This window comes from Giraffa tippelskirchi, chromosome 4 (assembly GCF_054371585.1).
Source record: "Giraffa tippelskirchi isolate mGirTip1 chromosome 4, T2T-mGirTip1v1.2.pri, whole genome shotgun sequence".
Lineage (NCBI taxonomy): Eukaryota > Metazoa > Chordata > Mammalia > Artiodactyla > Giraffidae > Giraffa > Giraffa tippelskirchi.
This window is the reverse complement of record NC_137278.1, coordinates 180,384,502-180,402,080: the sequence shown is the minus strand read 5'-3', so window position 1 is coordinate 180,402,080 and position 17,579 is coordinate 180,384,502. Positions and strand designations below refer to the sequence as shown.

The 17,579-nt window shown below is 41.8% G+C and overlaps 2 protein-coding genes across 3 annotated transcripts in view; one reads left to right on the top strand and one right to left on the bottom strand.

Annotated features, from left to right (window-relative positions):
- The window catches only part of BCAT1 (branched chain amino acid transaminase 1), a 111,570-nt gene extending 108,529 nt beyond the window's left edge, over nucleotides 1-3,041 (bottom strand). Inside the window, exon 1 of the mRNA XM_081483765.1 lies at nucleotides 2,683-3,041. Coding sequence (XP_081339891.1) covers nucleotides 2,683-2,688 — 6 coding nt within the window. The 5' untranslated portion in view covers nucleotides 2,689-3,041. The remainder of the gene's footprint in view (nucleotides 1-2,682) is intronic.
- IRAG2 (inositol 1,4,5-triphosphate receptor associated 2) overlaps nucleotides 1-17,579 on the top strand; it is a 189,644-nt gene that overhangs the window by 34,698 nt on the left and 137,367 nt on the right. The window lies entirely within an intron of this gene.

The following is a 17,579-nucleotide window of genomic DNA, read 5'->3' as shown; positions in this document are numbered from 1 at the left end:
TTTATTATGGGGATGTTTCAGCCAAGAGGGCTTCTCTGGTGGCTCCGTGGTAAAGAATCCACCTGCCAAAGCAGGAGATACCGGTTCAATCCCTGGGCTGGGAAGATATAGAGGAGGAGATGACAACCCACTTTAGTATTCTTGCCTGGGAAATCTCAGGGATGGAGGAGCTTCACAAAAAAGTCGGACACAACTCAGTGACTAAATAACAACAGTTCAGCCAAGAATAGAGAAGTATAGAGGGAGAATTATTTTTCCTTCACTATAGAGCTAAAAGTCCTGACCTGAACTAAGAGATAACATCTGAAATTATGAAAATAATTGGGAGATACACAATTACTGAAAGAAACCATAACTTGATTTTAATTCTTCGCATAAATCTCTGTAATAATCAACTATTTTCAACTTTCTTTCACAAGATTTTAAGCCCATTTCAAATATTTAGACCTTCTTAGATTCAATGACCTGACAAGCAAGAGAAATTCTTGCATTACAAATGGAAGTTTTCTTAACTCACCTTCCTTTCTCTCAATAGTTCTAAAATCAGATGAAATTATTTATTACAGAGACTCACTAAATGAAATACTGGCCAAAATGAAACTCTCATCCTTTGTTCTTGCTTTTTCTTTTTTCCTCACCACCTCAGGTTCTACCAAGGCCCCTTTGTTAGGCCTGCTTAACTAGCTGCACGTCTCTGAGCCTGGCCTGAGGGGCCACATCCTGTGTCTGGAATGTGAATCCCCACCCCTTCCCTGCCAGGCCTCTTGTTTGGCCCCCTGCACACACACAAACAGCCGTCTTCCTTCATTTAACCATGCATCCCTGACAAAGACGTCTTGTCTCTGTCCTTTCATTCAGTAAATTATAATAGGTACTTCCCGCTTTTATACACATCTTATTCAATGTATATGCAATTTTTCTCACTCGGTTGCTGTATGTGTCCATCTTAAAATAATAGCTCCCAGGCAACACTATGTCTGGAAAATTATCTGAGGGCAGAACTTATCAAGGGCTTCCCAGCTGGCTCAGTGGTAAGGAATTCGCCTGCCAAACAGGAGATGCGGGTTCCATCCCTGGGTTGGGACGATCCCCTGGAGAAGGAAATGGCAACCCACTCCAGTGTTCTTGACTGGCAAATCCCATGGACTGAGGAGTCTGGTTGGCTACAGCCCATGGGGTGGCAAAGAGTCGGACATGACTGAGTGACTAAGCAGCAGCAGCCACAGCAGAGCTTATTATCATGGTGCCATGTGCAAATAACATTTTTTAAAAATGATGATTATGATAGAAATACTGAGGTAAAAGGTGAGTAGAAAGGTTTTTGAAATAATAAAAACAACTTAAAGGAACCTTACATACGCCTTAGGCCATGCCTAGAACACTTAATCTTAGTAAAATATAAGAAAACAGAGATGAGACTACTTGAAGAGATTCTCCAGTTTCCTGTGTAAAGGGCCGGGGGTTTTGTACTCATGCTAAAACACCCACGAACTTACAAAAATGCATAATCCACTAAGCAAGACTGTTTATTCTCATAATTTTCTCCTTTTACTCACTAATTCGATACCCAGAGTATATTCTTCATCTGAAATTAGACAGACATGAGCAAGCCAGAAATAGAAATCTCTCGAGACTTTTTTCAGCACAGCACATTTGCATGATCCCTTTTAATACAGAACTACATTTTCCACCCATTTCCTGCTTAATCATAGTGGAAATTTTTGTTTGGTGAAAAGACACCATTGACACATCCTTTCTTGTAAGCACAGTTGTAGACTGGGATGGGTTGTGGGTAAGTCCAGTTAGCAACTGTACTTAACGCTCTCCTAGGAAACTCTGAACCGTGGCCTTTTTTCTCCTCAAAGTTCAGACTGTATATAGGACTTGCCTACTTCCAGGATGTTGGATAGCAATAGTATTTGCCCATGCTTCGCTTTTCTTTAAAAAAAAAAAAAAGTTACTGTTCAGTTTTTAAAATAATTGCAGTTTTCCAGTGGGAAAACAGAATCCTTAAAAGGGTTCGTTTCTACACCTTCCGAAGTAATAAGCAGCTAGGCTCTTTATCCTTGATTAGCATAAGAATAAAAGTCACTAGGGTGCTCTTGAATTAAAAAAAAAAAATGCCCTTAGGCTTATTTGATAATTTGTAACTCCTAGAAGCTTGAATTTCCACAAGGAACAGAATAAGAGGAGCCTTCTCTTTTTAATAGAGATGGGACAGCTTCCTTCCATCGCTCACCGTCGCCTTGTTCCGAAACTTTGTAACTTAGAGACAGCAGAAAACCGCCCTGTACTACCAGTGACACCCCCAGAACTCTCCTCCAAAATCCCCCACCTCCTGTGCATCTTAGAAATTGAGAAGAGCTTCCTCTCCCTTTCCGGACTTCAAAACAGGCAGGGGAAGGAGCTGCGTGCCGCCTTTTATCTCGGTTCACAAATACAGCTGTGAAAAACCTTGAGGCGGCACATCCTGTGACGGGTTGAGCAGACACCTGACGAGAAAAATGAAGGGAAGGTCCGGTCCGAGCTTCATTGATAAGGAAGATGCTGCAAGCGTTTGCGTGGCAACAAGCCAGGCGGTTTCTTCCTCCGTCCCCTGTCTGCCAACTCTGTCTGAGGAATCGCGGGCTCAATTCATGCACACATTGTTGTACAAGTACAGTCAGAATCATAAGCGGTTACCTTCATCGTGGGGCCAGAGCTCTAATACAGCAGCTAGAGGTGAGCGGAGGCAGAGGCGCTGCGTCCCGGGCGCTCCGGTCTGGGGAAGTGGCCGGGGTGGCGGCGGGCACACGTGGCGGGCGCGTCGCAGACTGGCTCGGGCAGCGGAGTCTGCTGGCTCTCCTGCAGATTGCATCAGCAGGAAGAGTCTTGAGGCTGTGTTTCCCCCACACTGCCCCCCAGAGGGTAGCGTTTCTTCCAGCACGAAAATTCCTCCCCGGCACCCAGCTCAGACCCTTATCCACCGCTCACCCCTGGGGTTGGCGGAAGATGCTCGAGTTTCAAACACGTTACCCTTGGATTAATGCCTGGGCGTGTGTGTATCTATGATGTGAGAATGTAGCATGTCAAGGAGGAGAAAACACACACACACACATCACAGACCTTGACTGTTGTTCCCTTCTGAGCGGGCTGCCTGCCCACCTGACTTCCCACTCTCCCCAGAGTAACTTTACCGCATGCCCCTGCTCAAAATTATACAGTGGATCCCCGACATCTAAAACAGAAAATTTTAAATGTTGTTTTTTGCATAGTAAGGAGCACATGAATGGTTTTTCAGAGTTTGTCCAATCTCTGTTTCTCTCACCCCCTTCCTCTAGTCCCGCAGTCCCTGCTCAACATTTTTTTTTTTTTGGTCAATTTCTTATGTACCTGGGAAAATCATTTTAATCGATTGACCGAACATGTAAAATTCTTTCTGATTTGAACATTGCCTGCTAGACCAGTTCATCCTCTCTGGGTCCTCTCTTGTCTTCTACACAAAAGCTCCAGCATTGCTACTTCTCCAGGTCTCAGGTCAGGCTCTAGGATTTTTGCTTAAATGCCTTTCTGGTTGACTGCAACTCACTCTGTCAAGCAGGCAACTTCCTGTTTTTTTAACTATCAACTGAAGTCTTTACTATGAAATCAAAGCTGAATCCCTCAGGCAGAATTGAGCCCTTGTCTGTGCACTGTGCTTTGTCCATATCCTTTATTTTAATTATTTGTTTGCATGGATATTCTTGTCTGGGAAATCCCATGGACAGTGGAGCCTGGCAGGCTGCAGTCCACGGGGTGGCAATGAGTCGGACAAGATAGCGACTGAGCATGCATACACGGTGTTACATCAGTAGATTATGAAATTCTTGAGGATGGATCCTTTGTGGTAGTCATCTCCTAAAGCTAGTGTGAGGCAGGAGGCAGATGCCTCCCCACCCCGCCGTATCAAGCAATTGGAGATTTACCCCCTATGAACTGAAACTCTAGAATAAGCAGGACAATTTAGGGAGGAGGCTGGGCCCTGCCCAGACCATCACATATTTCTTTTCTTGAAGTCAGGAGATCTTCCCAACCACACATGTGCAGAAAAGTTTCCTTGAAGGTCAAAGGAGGTGTATGTCAAAGGATGTTCTACCCATATGCCTTTTTGGTAAAATCCATTTTGGCTAAGAGATGCATATGCACACATGGGAGGATCCTGAGATATACTAAATATGGACTGTGAACCAGGCAAATCAGAATGGCCACAGGAAACCCAGAAGAAATACCACATAAAAGTAATTCAAACTGCCACGAGGACACAATTCAGCAACTCTCTCGGAGTCCACCTGTGTGGCTATCCACAAGTATTTTACTTTTTTTCCCCTCTTAATAAATACTTTATTTGTTTCACTACTTGTCCATCTATGAGGGAATTCTTTTCTGCAAAGCCAAAGGGCCAGGGGCCTTGTCAATAACCACTGGTCTAGTGGGTAGGATCTGGTGCTCGACCTGGCTTCAATCTCTGGCTGGGAACCCAAGCCCCATTCCAAGCGATTGCACGCTGAGGCCACCCGAGATCATATCGATCACCCTGGAGAGGGAGTGTTCAACACAAATGTGTGTGTGGATGCTTAACTAAATTTGGTTAGGTGAATGAATGATTGAATTGTGTGAACATAAATCAGGTAGCAAAATGTCCATCAACTGCTGAATGGATAAATAAAATGCAGTATATTCACACAATAGAATATTATTTGGTAATAAAAACAAATGAACTACTGATGCATGCTGTATTTAACGTTGGAAACATTACATGAAGTGGAGGAAGCCAGTCACAAATGATCACCAATTATGATTCCATTTATCTGATATATCCAGAATAGGACAGAAAATAGACGGTTATTGCCAATCTGGGGTGAAAGGATGGAGGAATAGAGAGTCACTGCTAATGTGTACTGAGTTTCTTGTGGGGATGATGAAAATGTTCTAAAATTAGATTATGGAGAGGGTTGCACCACTCTGTGAATATAATAAAATAGAATTGTACTCTTTAAATAGGTCTTCCCTGTAGCTCAAACGGTCAAAAATCTGCCTATAACGCAGGAGATCCGGGTTCGATCCCTGCGTCGGGAAGATCTGGCAATCCACTCCAGTATTCTTGCCTGGAGAATCCCATGGACAGAGGAGCCTAGCAGGCTACAGTGCATGGGATCGCAAAGAGTCGGACACAATTGAGCGACTAACACTACCACTATACTCTTTAAAAAGGTAAATTGTATGAGGTGAATTTCATCTCAAAAATGTATTTTTTAAAAAATCAGGTAGCTAGTAGAAAACCTTTATGAGAAGAAATAAAGCATGAGAAGGTGATAGAGAGTGATAGGGTGACAGACCTGAATGAATTAACGAGTAGATTCTGAACCATGCCTGGCAATGACATCTAGATCCAATGACTTTCCCATGAAAGGATTCTTTCAGCAATGAAGGAACAAAGAAGGTGGTGTAAAGGCAAAGGGAAGCTAGAAGTAAAGCAAAAGAGGAACTGGAGGAATTAACATCGACGGAAGGACCTGAGAACCATCTGGTTATGGCTGTGTTTTCTCCCATTTCCCTCTGGTGTTGAGAGGAGGGTCCCACAGATCTCCCTCACTGTGACACGCACACATTTCCTAAACTTCCCTCCTGGACACCAAAATTTCTGTTCTCAAATGAAGAGCGTCATCATCAGCCAAGACTGTCATTCTGTCAGTGACTCAAGAAAGTCACAGTTAAAAGATATCGAAGGAAGTTGGATTCTTCAAACTTAATGTAGTCCATATCTGTATCCATAGGCAGTGGGTTTTTTGGTTTGTTTTTGTTTTTGCTGAACTTGAAGAAGAGATAGAATTTCTAGCAGTCTCCAGATACACTAACTTTGAAGGTGACTTCAGAGCCCCAGAAACCCAGCTCCATTTTGTCATCGGTGTTATTAAAAAATCTGCTATTGAATTCATTATGAAGATTATATGTACCTGCAGAATTTCTCTCCTGTATCTTACTAAATCTTCTTTAGAGGAAAGAAAAGTCACATTTTCTCAATTTCTGGGATGTGGTTCAGGAGAACTAGCAGAAAACAATGATGCTTCCTGTCATAAAGAATAAAGGGGGACTTCCTTGGTGGTCCAGTGGTTAAGAATCCGCCTTGCAATGCAGGGGATGTGGTTTCAAACTCTGGTCGCGGAACTAAGATCCCACATGCTGCAGAGCAACTAAGCCCAAGCTCTGAAACTACTGAGCCCAAGTGCTCTGGAACCAGTGAGCCACAAATAGAGAGAGAAGCCTGCAGTGCAAAAGATCCTGACAGTAAAATAAGATAAACAAATATTTAAAAGAAAAAGTAGAGGCACATCTAGTCTAAAATTCTACTCTACAAATTCAGAAAGATGCCTTCTTTTCTCTAGTTTTCAAAATGCAAATTTCAAGGTCTTAGCTTTTTTATATTCCCTGTAATACCTGCAACTATTATATATGTATGTATATCAGTCAGTCAGTCAGTTCAGTCACTCAGTCATGTCCGACTCCTTGCAACCCCATGGACTGCAGCATACCAGGCCTCCCTGTCCATCACCAACTCCCGGAGCTTACTCAAACTCATGGTCCATTGAGTCAGTGATGCCATCCAACCATCTCATCCTCTGTCGTCCCCTTCTCCTCCCACCTTCAATCTTTCCCAGCATCATTTCCAATGAGTCAACTCTTTGAATCAGGTGCCCAAAGTATTGGAGCTTCAGCTTCAACATCAGTCCTTCTGATGAATATTTAGGACTGATTTTCTTTAGGATTGACTGGTTGGATCTCCTTGCAGTCCAAGGGACTCTCAAGAGTCTTCTCCAACACCACAGTTCAAAAACATAAATTCTTTGGCGCTCAGCTTTCTTTATAGTCCAACTCTCACATCCATACATGACTACTGGAAAAAATGTATATATATGTATATACATACACCAAATTTAATACTCAAAAATTCATTTATACCATACTTCATGGGAAGTTTAAGAAATTTCCCAGGAAAAATTGAACTCAATGGATTTACTTTTAGTCTTCTTCATTTTTTTTTAATAAAAAATTTTATTTATTTTTGGCTATGCTGAGTCTTCATGGCTGCGCTGGGGTTTTGTCTAGTTATGGTGAGTGGAGGCTACTCTCTAGTTGCAATGTGCAGGCTTCTCACTTCAGTGGCTTCTCTTGTTGCAGAGCACAGGCTTCTAGGGTGAACAGGCTTCAATAGTTGTGGTGAATGGGCTCAGTCGTTGGGATTCTTTGGCTCTAGAGACCAGGGTCAGTAAGTTGTGGCACATGGGCTTAGTTGCTCCAAGGCAACTAAGATCCGGGATCTTCCCTGATCAGGGATTGAACCCATGTCTCCTGGCATTGGCAAGTGGATTCTTTATCACTGAGCCACCAGGGAAGTGCCTACTTTTAGCCTTTATATATGCATGAAAGTGAAAGTGTTAGTTGCTCAGTCGTGTCCGACTCCTTGCAACCTCATGGATTGTAGCCTGCCAGGCTCCTCTGTTCCATGGAATTCTCCCAGATCAGGGAACGAACACAGATCTTCTGCACTGCAAGCAGATTCTCTACAGACTGAGCCACCACGCATACTAGAATCCAAATTCCATGCAAAATTAGACTCACTGTATCAGAGAGTATTGGCCACCCAGATCAAAATTGGAAGGGGGGTACCAAGTTAGACGATGTGTGCCCATGGGTATTGATAACCAAAGAAAGAAAGGGCTCAACAAGGATTTCTTTTTTTTTTTTTCAACAAGGATTTCTTATTGAACATGGAAGATGTAGTAACCCCAACTGTTCCTAAGTAAGTTAACAATCTATGGGTCAACTGTCCGAGGACAAGATAGAGTTTTACAACTCCTTTACACTTTCTTTTGATCTGATTCTTCTTCTTTAATAAGGTACCTTACTTTTTAAAATGTCTATTTAAAATGTCTGTGCTGGGATTTAGTTGCAGCTTGCAGAATCTTTAGTTGTAACATGTGAGATCTAATTCCCTGACCAGGGATGGAAACCAGGGCCCCTGCTTTGGGAGAGAGGAGTCTTAGCCACTGGACCACCAGGGAAGTCCCTTGATCCGATTCTTTTTTTCAAAAATTTATTTATTTTAATTGGAGGCTAATTACTTTACTTTATTGTAGTGGTTTTGCCATACATTGACATGAATCAGCGATGGGTATACATGTGTTCCCCATCCTGAGCCCCTCTCCCACCTCCCTCCCCATCCCATCCCTCTGGGTCATCCCAGTGCACCAGCCCTGAGCACCCTGTCTCATGCATTGAACCTGGACTGGCGATCTGTTTCACACATAATAATATACATGTTTCAATGCTATTCTCTCAAATCATCCCACCCTCGCCTTATCCCACAGAATCCAAAAGACTGTTTTATACATCTGTGTCTCTTTTGCTGTCTCACATATAGGGTCATCATTACCATCTTTCTAAATTCCATATATATGTGCATTAGTATACTGTATTGATGTTTTTCTTTCTGGCTTACTTCACTCTGTATAATAGGCTCCAGTTTCATCCACCTCATTAGAACTGATTCAAATGTATTCTTTTTAATGTCTGAGTAATATTCCATTGTGTATATGTACCACAACTTTCTTATCCATTCGTCTGCTGATGGACATCTAGGTTGCTTCCATGTCCTGGCTATTATAAACAATGCTGTGATGAACATTGGGGTACACGTGTCTCTTTCAATTCTGGTTTCCTTGATGTGTATGCCCAGCAGTGGGATTGCTGGGTCATATGGCAGTTCTATTTCCAGGTTTTAGGGAATCTCCACACTGTTCTCCAGAGTGGCTGTACTAGTTTGCATTCCCACCAACAGTGTAAGAGGGTTCCCTTTTCTCCACACCCTCTCCAGCATTTATTGTTTGTAGACTTTTGGATAGCAGCCTTTCTCACCAGTGTGAGATGGTACCTCATGGTGGTTTTGATTTGCCAGGCTCCTCTGTCCTCCACTATCTCACAGAATTTACTCAAATTCATGTCCATTGAGTCAGTGATGCTATCTAACCATCTCATCCTCTGCCACCCCTTTCTGCTTTTGCCTTCAGTCTTTCCCAGCATCAGGGTCTTTTCCAATGAGTCAGCTTCAGCATCAGTCCTTCCATTGAATATCTAGGGTTGATTTCCTTTAAGATTGACAGGTTTGATCTCCTTGTAATCCAAGGGACTCTTAAGAGTCTTCTCCAGCATCACAATTTGGAGGCATCAATTCTTTGATGCTTAGCCTTCTTTGTGGTCCAAGTCTCACATCCATACATGACTACTGGAAAAACCATAGCTTTGAGTATACAGACCTTTTTCAGCAAAGTAATGTCTCCACTTTTTAAAACTAGACAGTTTTAAAACTAGACAAAACTGTCTAGTTTTGTCATAGCTTCCCTTGCAAGAACAAGCATCTTTTAATTTCATGGCTGCAGTGATTTTGGAGCCCAGGAAAATAAGTCTGTCACTGCTTCCACTTTTCCCCCTTCTATTGGTCATGAAGTGATGGGACCAGATGCCATGATCTTAGTTTTTTGAATGTTGAGTTTTAAGCTAGCATTTTCACTCTCATTTTACCTTCATCAAGAAGCTCTTTGGTTCCTCTTCATTTTCTGCCATTTAGAGTGTTATCTGCATATCTGAGGTTGTTGATATTTCTCCTTGCAATTTTGATTCCAGCTTGTGATTTGTCCAACCTAGCATTTCATATGACGTACTCTGCATATAAGTTAAATAAGCAGAGTGACAATATATACAGCTTTGTACTCCTTTCCCAATTTTGAACCAATCAGTTGTCATGTCTGGTTCTAATTATTGCTTCTTGAACCACATACAGGTTTCTCAGGAGACAAGTAAGGTGGTCTGGTATTCCCATCTCTTGAAGAATTTTCCACAGTTTGTTGTGATTCACACACTCAAAGGCTTTAGCGTAATCAATGAAGCAGAAATAGAAGTTTTTATGGAACTCCCTTGCTTTCTCCTTGATCCAACTAATGTTGGCAATTTGATCTCTAGTTCCTCTACCTCTTCGAAACCCAACTTATACATATAGAAGTTCTCGGTTCACATACTGCTAAAGCTTAGCTTGAAGGGCTTTGAGCATAATCTTGCTAGCATGTGAAATGAGTGCAGTTGTACAGTAGTTTGAACATTCTTTGGCATTGCCCTTCTTTGGAATTGAAATAAAAACTGACCTTTTCCATTCCTCTGGCCACTGTGAGCTATCCAAATTTGCTGACTTGTTGAATACAGCACTTTAACAGCATCATCTTTTAGGATTTGAAATACCTCAGCTGAAATTCCATCACTTTCACTAGCTTTGTTCATATTAATACTTCCTAAGTCCCACTTGACTTTGCTCTCCAGGATGTCTGACTCTGGGTGAGTGACCACAGCATTATGGTTATCTGCGTCATTAAGACCTTTTCTGCATAGTTTGTCTATGTTTTCTTGCTACCTCTTCTTAATATCTTGTGCTTCTGTTAGGTCCTTCTGGTTTCTGTCCTTTTTCATGCCTACCTTTGCACAAAAGATTCTCTTGATATCTCCAATTTTCTTGAAGAGATCTTTAGTCTTTCCCATTTTAGAACGTTTGCTGAACGGAGAGGAGGAACCCACTACAGACCCACAGCATACCCTCTAACGTTCAATGCCTGAAAACCACTGCTCCATACAAATTTTCCCAGTATTTTAGTTATTTAAGGCAGGAGGGTTAAACCAGTCCTCTTACTCCATCTTCTTCCTTTACAGAAAGAACTGGTAGTAGGGAAAAGGTAATTTAGAATTACTTGTCATAAATAAGCATTTTAGTATTACAACTAAAGTATTTAGTATTATTAAAGCTCATGAGCACACATAATATGATCCCTTATCATCAGACATAGTATTTTTATACTTTAAAACTTGAGCACATTCACATGAACATAATGCAAAGTTACCATTCACGGGGTTCTCAAGGCAAGAACACTGAAGTCATTTGCCATTCCGTCTCCCTTCTAAATCCTGAAGGAAATCAGTCCTGAATATTCATTGGAAGGACTGATGCTGAAGCTGAAACTCCAATACTCTGGCCACCTGATGCAAAGAGCTGACTCGTTGGAAAAGACCCTGATGCTGGGAAAGATTGAAGGCCGGAGGAGAAGGGGATGACAGAGGATGAGATGGTTGGATGGCATCACTGACTCGATGGACATGAGTTTGAGCAGGCTCTGGGGGTTGGTGATGTGTCGGGAAGCCTGGCGTCCTGCAGTCCATGGGGTCACACAGAGGTGGACATGACTGAGTGACAGAAGTGCACTGAATGCAAAGTTACAGTCATTCTATCTCATATAAAAATAAGATACAAAAGTGTATGTTGCTTTCCAAAATTATATTTTGTGATCAATATTTCAATATTTTATTTTACTTAGAAATCGTCCAGCTATCCAAAGATTATATATTAGTTAACTCAATTTAATATTAGTTTAAATGTAGTGTAAACTAAGGATTTTGGATATTATGCTTAATCTAACATGTTACAAAATATAACTGCTATTGATATGAAAGTGTTTCTTAGTATTATAACTCAATATCACTGATCACATTATTTCGTATTTTCAGTGGCTGTAAACATTATGTGAGAATAAAGTTAATCTATCTAATCTGTAAGTGGTACAAGAATTTTAGGAAGCTTAGATTAACTGTTAGAAAAGTTAATCTCATCTTGATTTTAAAAATTAGACACTTGTGTTACACCCCACACTGGTAAAATTGGAGAAAAGACGTATTATTATTTTTATTTACTTATTTATCTTCAGTTTTATTGAGATATAATTGATATAGCATTCTATACATTTAAGGCGTACAGCATAATGATTTGACTTACATAAAAAATGAAACGATTATCATAATAAATTTAATAAACATCATGTCATATAGATACAAAAATAAAGATATAGGAAACAATTTTTTCCTTGGGATGAGAACTCTTGGGATTTCCTTTCTTAACAACTTTCATACATAACATACAGCAGTGTTCATTACATGTAGCATTATATATATTACATCCCTAATACTTATTTATCTTATATCTGGAAGTTTGTACATTTTGACTACCTTCATCCAGTTCTCCCTCTCCCCCTCCCCTCAACCTCTGCCTCTGATAACTACAAACCTGATCTCTTTTATGGGTTTGTTTGTTTAAATATTTATCTATTTGGCTGTGTCAGGTCTTAGTTGCAGCATGCAGGATCTTTCATGTGGCACTCAGACTCTCTAGTTGTGGCTTGCGGGCTCCAAAGTGCATGGGCTTCAGTAGTTGTGGTGCAGGGGTTTAGTTGCTCTATGACATGTGGAATCCGAGTTCCCACACCAGGGACTGAACTTGTATCCCCTGCATTGCAAGACAGATTCTTAACCACTGGACCACCAGGGTTTCTTTGATTTTGTTTGTTTGCTTTTGAAGTATAACTGACCTTCAGCGCTATGGTAGTTCCTGTTCACAACATAGTGATTTGACGTTTTTATACATTTCAAAGGGCTTCCCTGGTTGCTCAGCTGGTAAAGAATCTGCCTGCAATGCAAGAGACCCCAGTTCCATTTAATGGGTCTGGAAGATGCCTGGAGAAGGAATAGGCTACCCACTCCAGTCTTCTTGGGCTTCCCTTGTGGCTCAGACTGTAAAGAATCTGCCTGCAATGCAAGAGACCTGGGTTTGATCCCTGGGTTGGGAAGATCCCCTGGAGGAGGACATGACAACCCACTCCAGTATTCTTGCCTAGAGAATCCCATGAACAGAGTAGCCTGGAGAGCTACAGTCCACGGGTTCGCAAAGAGTCGGACACAACTCAGCGACTAAGCGTAGCACAGCACACACATTTCAAAATGGTAACATCATTAAGTCTAACTACCATGTGCCACCATGCAAAGATATTACATAGTGACTGACTATATTCCCCACGCTGTGCATTTCATGCCTGTGACTCATTTATTTTGCAGTTGGAAGTTTGTACCTGTTAATCTCACCTACCGATTTCCTCCCTGCAAAGCAATCCCCTATGGCAACCACCTGTTTTTTCCTCTGCATCTATAACTTTGTTTCTGTATTTTTATGTTTATTCATTTGTATTATTTTTTAGGTTGCATATAAGTGAAATCATGCAGTATTTGTTTTTCTCTGTCTTACTTATTTCACTTACTTATTTCGCATAATGTCCTCTAGGTCCACCCATGTTGTTGCAAATGACAAGATTTCATTTTTTTTTTTAATGGCTAATATTCCACTGTTTTTATACAAACCATAACTTCTTCATCCATTCGTCTTTAGTGAGCATTTATGTTATATCTATATCTTGGCTATTGTAAATGATGTAGCAATGAACATGAGTCTGCGTATATTTTTTTCAAATTAGTGTTTTTGTTTTCTTCAGATGAATACCCAGGAGTGGGGTTGCTGGATCATACGGTACTTCTGTTTTTAATAATTGAGGAATCTCTATGCTGTGTTTCAGAGAGTGGCTATGTCAATTTACTTTCCCACAAGCAGTACAAAAGGATTCCCTTTTTTCCACATCCTCACCAACACTTGTTATTTGTCACCTCTTTGATAAAAGCCATTCTGACAGGTGTGAGGTGATATCTCATTGTGGTTTTGATTTGCATTTGATGATTAGTGTTGTACATCCCATTACCGCAGTCAGTCCACTGGTGAGGGATGCTAGATCCTGGGGTGTCTAGTTGAAGGGTTCACAGGTTCTGGGTACTGGTGTCTGCCTGCTGATGGGTAGAGGCAAGCCCTGGGGTCTCTGGCTGCAGAGCCCAAGGTGTCCTGGAGCTGGGGCCTTCCCTCTGGTGAGTGAGGTTGGTTCCAGGCTTAGTGCTCACCCTCTGGTATGTGGGGCTTCCCAAGTGGCTCAGTGGTAAAGAATCCACCTGCAATGCAGGAAACTCAGGTTTGATCTCTGGGTGGCAAAGATCCCCTGAAGGAGGGCATGGCAACGCACTCCAGTATTCTTGCCTAGAGAATCCCCATGGACAGAGGAGACTGGTGGGCTACAGTCCATAGGGTCGCGAAGAGTTGGACATGACTGAAGCGACTTAGCATGTGCACATTGGTGTGTGCAGCCAGGTCCTGGGCTCTCTGGAGTAAAGGGCTGGGTTCTAGGGAAGCTATGGGTCTTAAGGGGGCCAGCCTGTTCATCTGTTGACCAGTGTCCCTGCCTAGCTAGTTACTTGGCCTGACATGTTCCAGTAGTGGTGTAGACAGGCTGGTGGGCAGGTCTGAGTCCCAGTGCTAATGATCAGGGGAAGGATTCTAAAAAGGTGCTTGCCAGCAAGCATCCTCATGGTAGAATGAGCTCCCAAATAGTTGCTACTAGTGTCCTTGTTCCCCGAGTGAGCTCCAGTTGCCTCCTGCCTCTCCAGAAGACTCCTCAAGATCAGCAGGGAGGTCTGATCGTGGCTCCTTTCAAATTCCTGCTCTGCCCTGAGTTCCAGAGCATGTGAGGTTTTGTGTACACCTTTTAAGAGTGCAGTCTCTCTTTTTCCACAGCCCTCTGGCTCTCCCAAAAGTAACTCTTGCTGGCATCAAAGCCAAATGTTCTGGGGGCTCATCTTCTCACTGCAGGATGCCTAGGCTGGGGAGCCCAGTGTGGAGCTCCAACCCTTGTTCTTTGGGGAGAAACTCTGCAATTGTAATCATCCTCTTATTTGTGGATCTCCCACACAGGGGTGTGGGTCTTGACTAAGCAGCATCTCTGTACCTCCTACCCTCTCATTATGATTCCTTCTTTATGTCTTTAGTGGTAGATCTTGTCTCCCGGTCTTCCAGTCTTTCTCGTCACTAGTTGCTCTGTAAATAGTTATAATTCTGGTATACCTGTGGGAGGGGGTAAGCCTAGGGTCTTCCTACTCTGCTATTTTGGTCACAATATCAATATTGTTATTTTTAAACCAAAATGATAAAACTAGACCTGTCCAAGGGTTCACATGGTGTTTTGAATTTGGCTTCTTATATCAAAATGTTTCAGAGCAGAACTTTCTATGAGAGTTTCTTTTTTTCCTAAAAAATTGGCACTCACAGAGCACTGCCATAAAAGCTCCATTTTTTTATTTTCAAGAAAGTTTGCGGATATTAGACATACATTAGCCCTTTCTATTCTCTGTAAACCAACAGGTCAACAAAAAAACAGGTCTCAGACTTTTGAAAGACTTATTTCCTCGGAGAAGTTTTTGGTTTACAATAAAATTGAGAAGAAGGTACAGAGCTCTCCTTATATCCTCTCCCCTTATGTATACATAACCTCCGCTTTATCAACATCCCTTATCGGAATTGTGCCTTTTTTGTTTTAACAAATGATAAACCTACATTTGGGCTTCCCTTGTGGCTCAACTGGTGACGAATCTGCCTGCAATGCGGGAGACCTGGGTTCGATCCCTGGGTTGGGAAGATTCCTTGGAGGAGGGAATGGCTACCCACTCCAGTATTCTGGCCTGGAGAATTCCCTGGACTGTGTAGTCCATGGGGTCGCAAAGAGTCGGATACAACTGAGCAACTTTCACTTTCACTTTCAAACCTTCATTGACACATAATAATCACCCAGTGTTCATAAATCCATAGTTTATCCAGGGGTTCAGTTATGGTTTTATTCATTCTATCCATTTAGACAAATGAATAATGACATATATACATCATTATCGTATCACACAGAATATTATCACTGCCTTAAAAAATCATCTGTCCTCTGCTTATTCATCTCTCCCTGCCTCCTTCACTTTCCTTTCCTTCTCTCCTCACCAAACCTCTGATCTCTTTTATTGTCTCCATCTTCTTGCCTTTTCCCAAATGCCACAGCGTTGCAATCATATATTATGAAGCCTTTTCAGACTGACTTCTTCCACTTGGTGATATGTAGTTAAGATTTCTCTATTTCTTTTCATGATTTGATAGCTCATTTGTCTTTGTGTGTTCTCATTCATTTCTGTTGTGTCCGACTCTTTGTGACCCCATGGATTGTAGCCTGCCAAGCTCCTCTGTCCATGGGATTCTCCAGGCAAGAATACTGAAGTGGGTTGCCATTTCCTTCTCCATAGGATCTTCCTGACTCAGGGACCAAATCCATGTCTTCTGTGTCTCCTGCACCTGGGAAGCACCCATTTGTTTTTAGCACTGGGATTTGAATGTTGTTGTTGCATGCATGCTCAATCATGTCTGACTCTTTGTGACCCTCTGGACTGTAGCCCGTCAGGTTCCTTTCTCCATGAGATTCTCCAGGCAAGAATACAGGAGTGGGTTGTCATTTCCTCCTCTAGGAAAGCTTCTTGACCCAGGGATTGAACCCTCATTTCCTGTATCTTCTGTATTGCAGGCAGATTCTTTACCTGTTGAGCAATTTAGGGAAGCCCTTCTGAATGTCCCACAGTTTATCCATTTACCCACTGAAGACATCGTGATTGCTTCCAAGTTTTGGCAATTCTGAATAAAGATGCTAATAAAAATCCGTGTGCAGATTTCTGTGTAGACATAAGTTTTCAACTCCTTTGGGTAAACACCAAGGAGAGCAATTACTGGATCACATGTTTAGAGCTATATGGTGATATATAATGTGGAGCATCTTTTTAGATGAAGAGTCTGTTAAGGTCTTTGACCATTTATTAATTGCTGTGTGCTTAGGCACTCAGTCATGCCCAACTCTTTGCGACCTCATGGACTGCAGCCTGCCAGCCTCCTCTGTCCATGGGGATTCTCCAGGCAAGAATACTAGAGTGGGTTGCCATGCCCTTCTCTAGGGAAACTTCCCAACCCAGGGATTGAACCCAGGTCTGCTGCACTACAGGAGGATTCCTTTATACATTGAGCCATCAGGGAAGCCAACTTATTAATTAGGTTGTTGGTTTCTATTGTTGATTTTTATGGGTTCTCTGTGTATTTTGGATACGTCCCTTATCAAACTATGTCTTTTGCAAACATTTTCTCCCAGTCTGTGATCTGTCTTTTCATTTTCTTGACAGTGTCTTTCACAGAGCACAAGTTTTTAATGTTAATGAAGTCCAACTTATCAATTTCTTCTCTCATGGATTGTGCCTTTGGTATTGTATTGAAAAAGTCATCACCATACTGAAATATAAGTCTAATGTTTCTCCTATCTTTTCTTCTAGGAGTTTTTATAGTTTTGTGTTTTACATTCAGGTCTATGATCCATTTTGAGTTAATTTTTGTGAAAAATGCAAGATCTGTGTCTAGATTCATATCGTTTGCATGTGTATGTCTAGTTGTTCCAGCACCATTTGTTGAAGAGACTGTCTTTGCTCCATTGTATTGCCTTTGTTCTTTTGTCGATGATCAACTGACTGCGTTTGTGGGGGTCTGTTTCTGGGCTCTCTATTTTGCTCCACTGGTCTATCCTTTTGCCAGTATCACACTATCTTGATTACTGTAGCTTTACAGTAAGTCTTAAAGTCAGATAGTGTTAATCCTCCATCTTCATCCTTCTCCTTCCGTGTTGCCTTGGCTAGTCTAAGTCTTATGCTTCTCCATGTGATCTTTAGAATCATGTTGTGAATATAAATAAAATAACTTGCTGGTG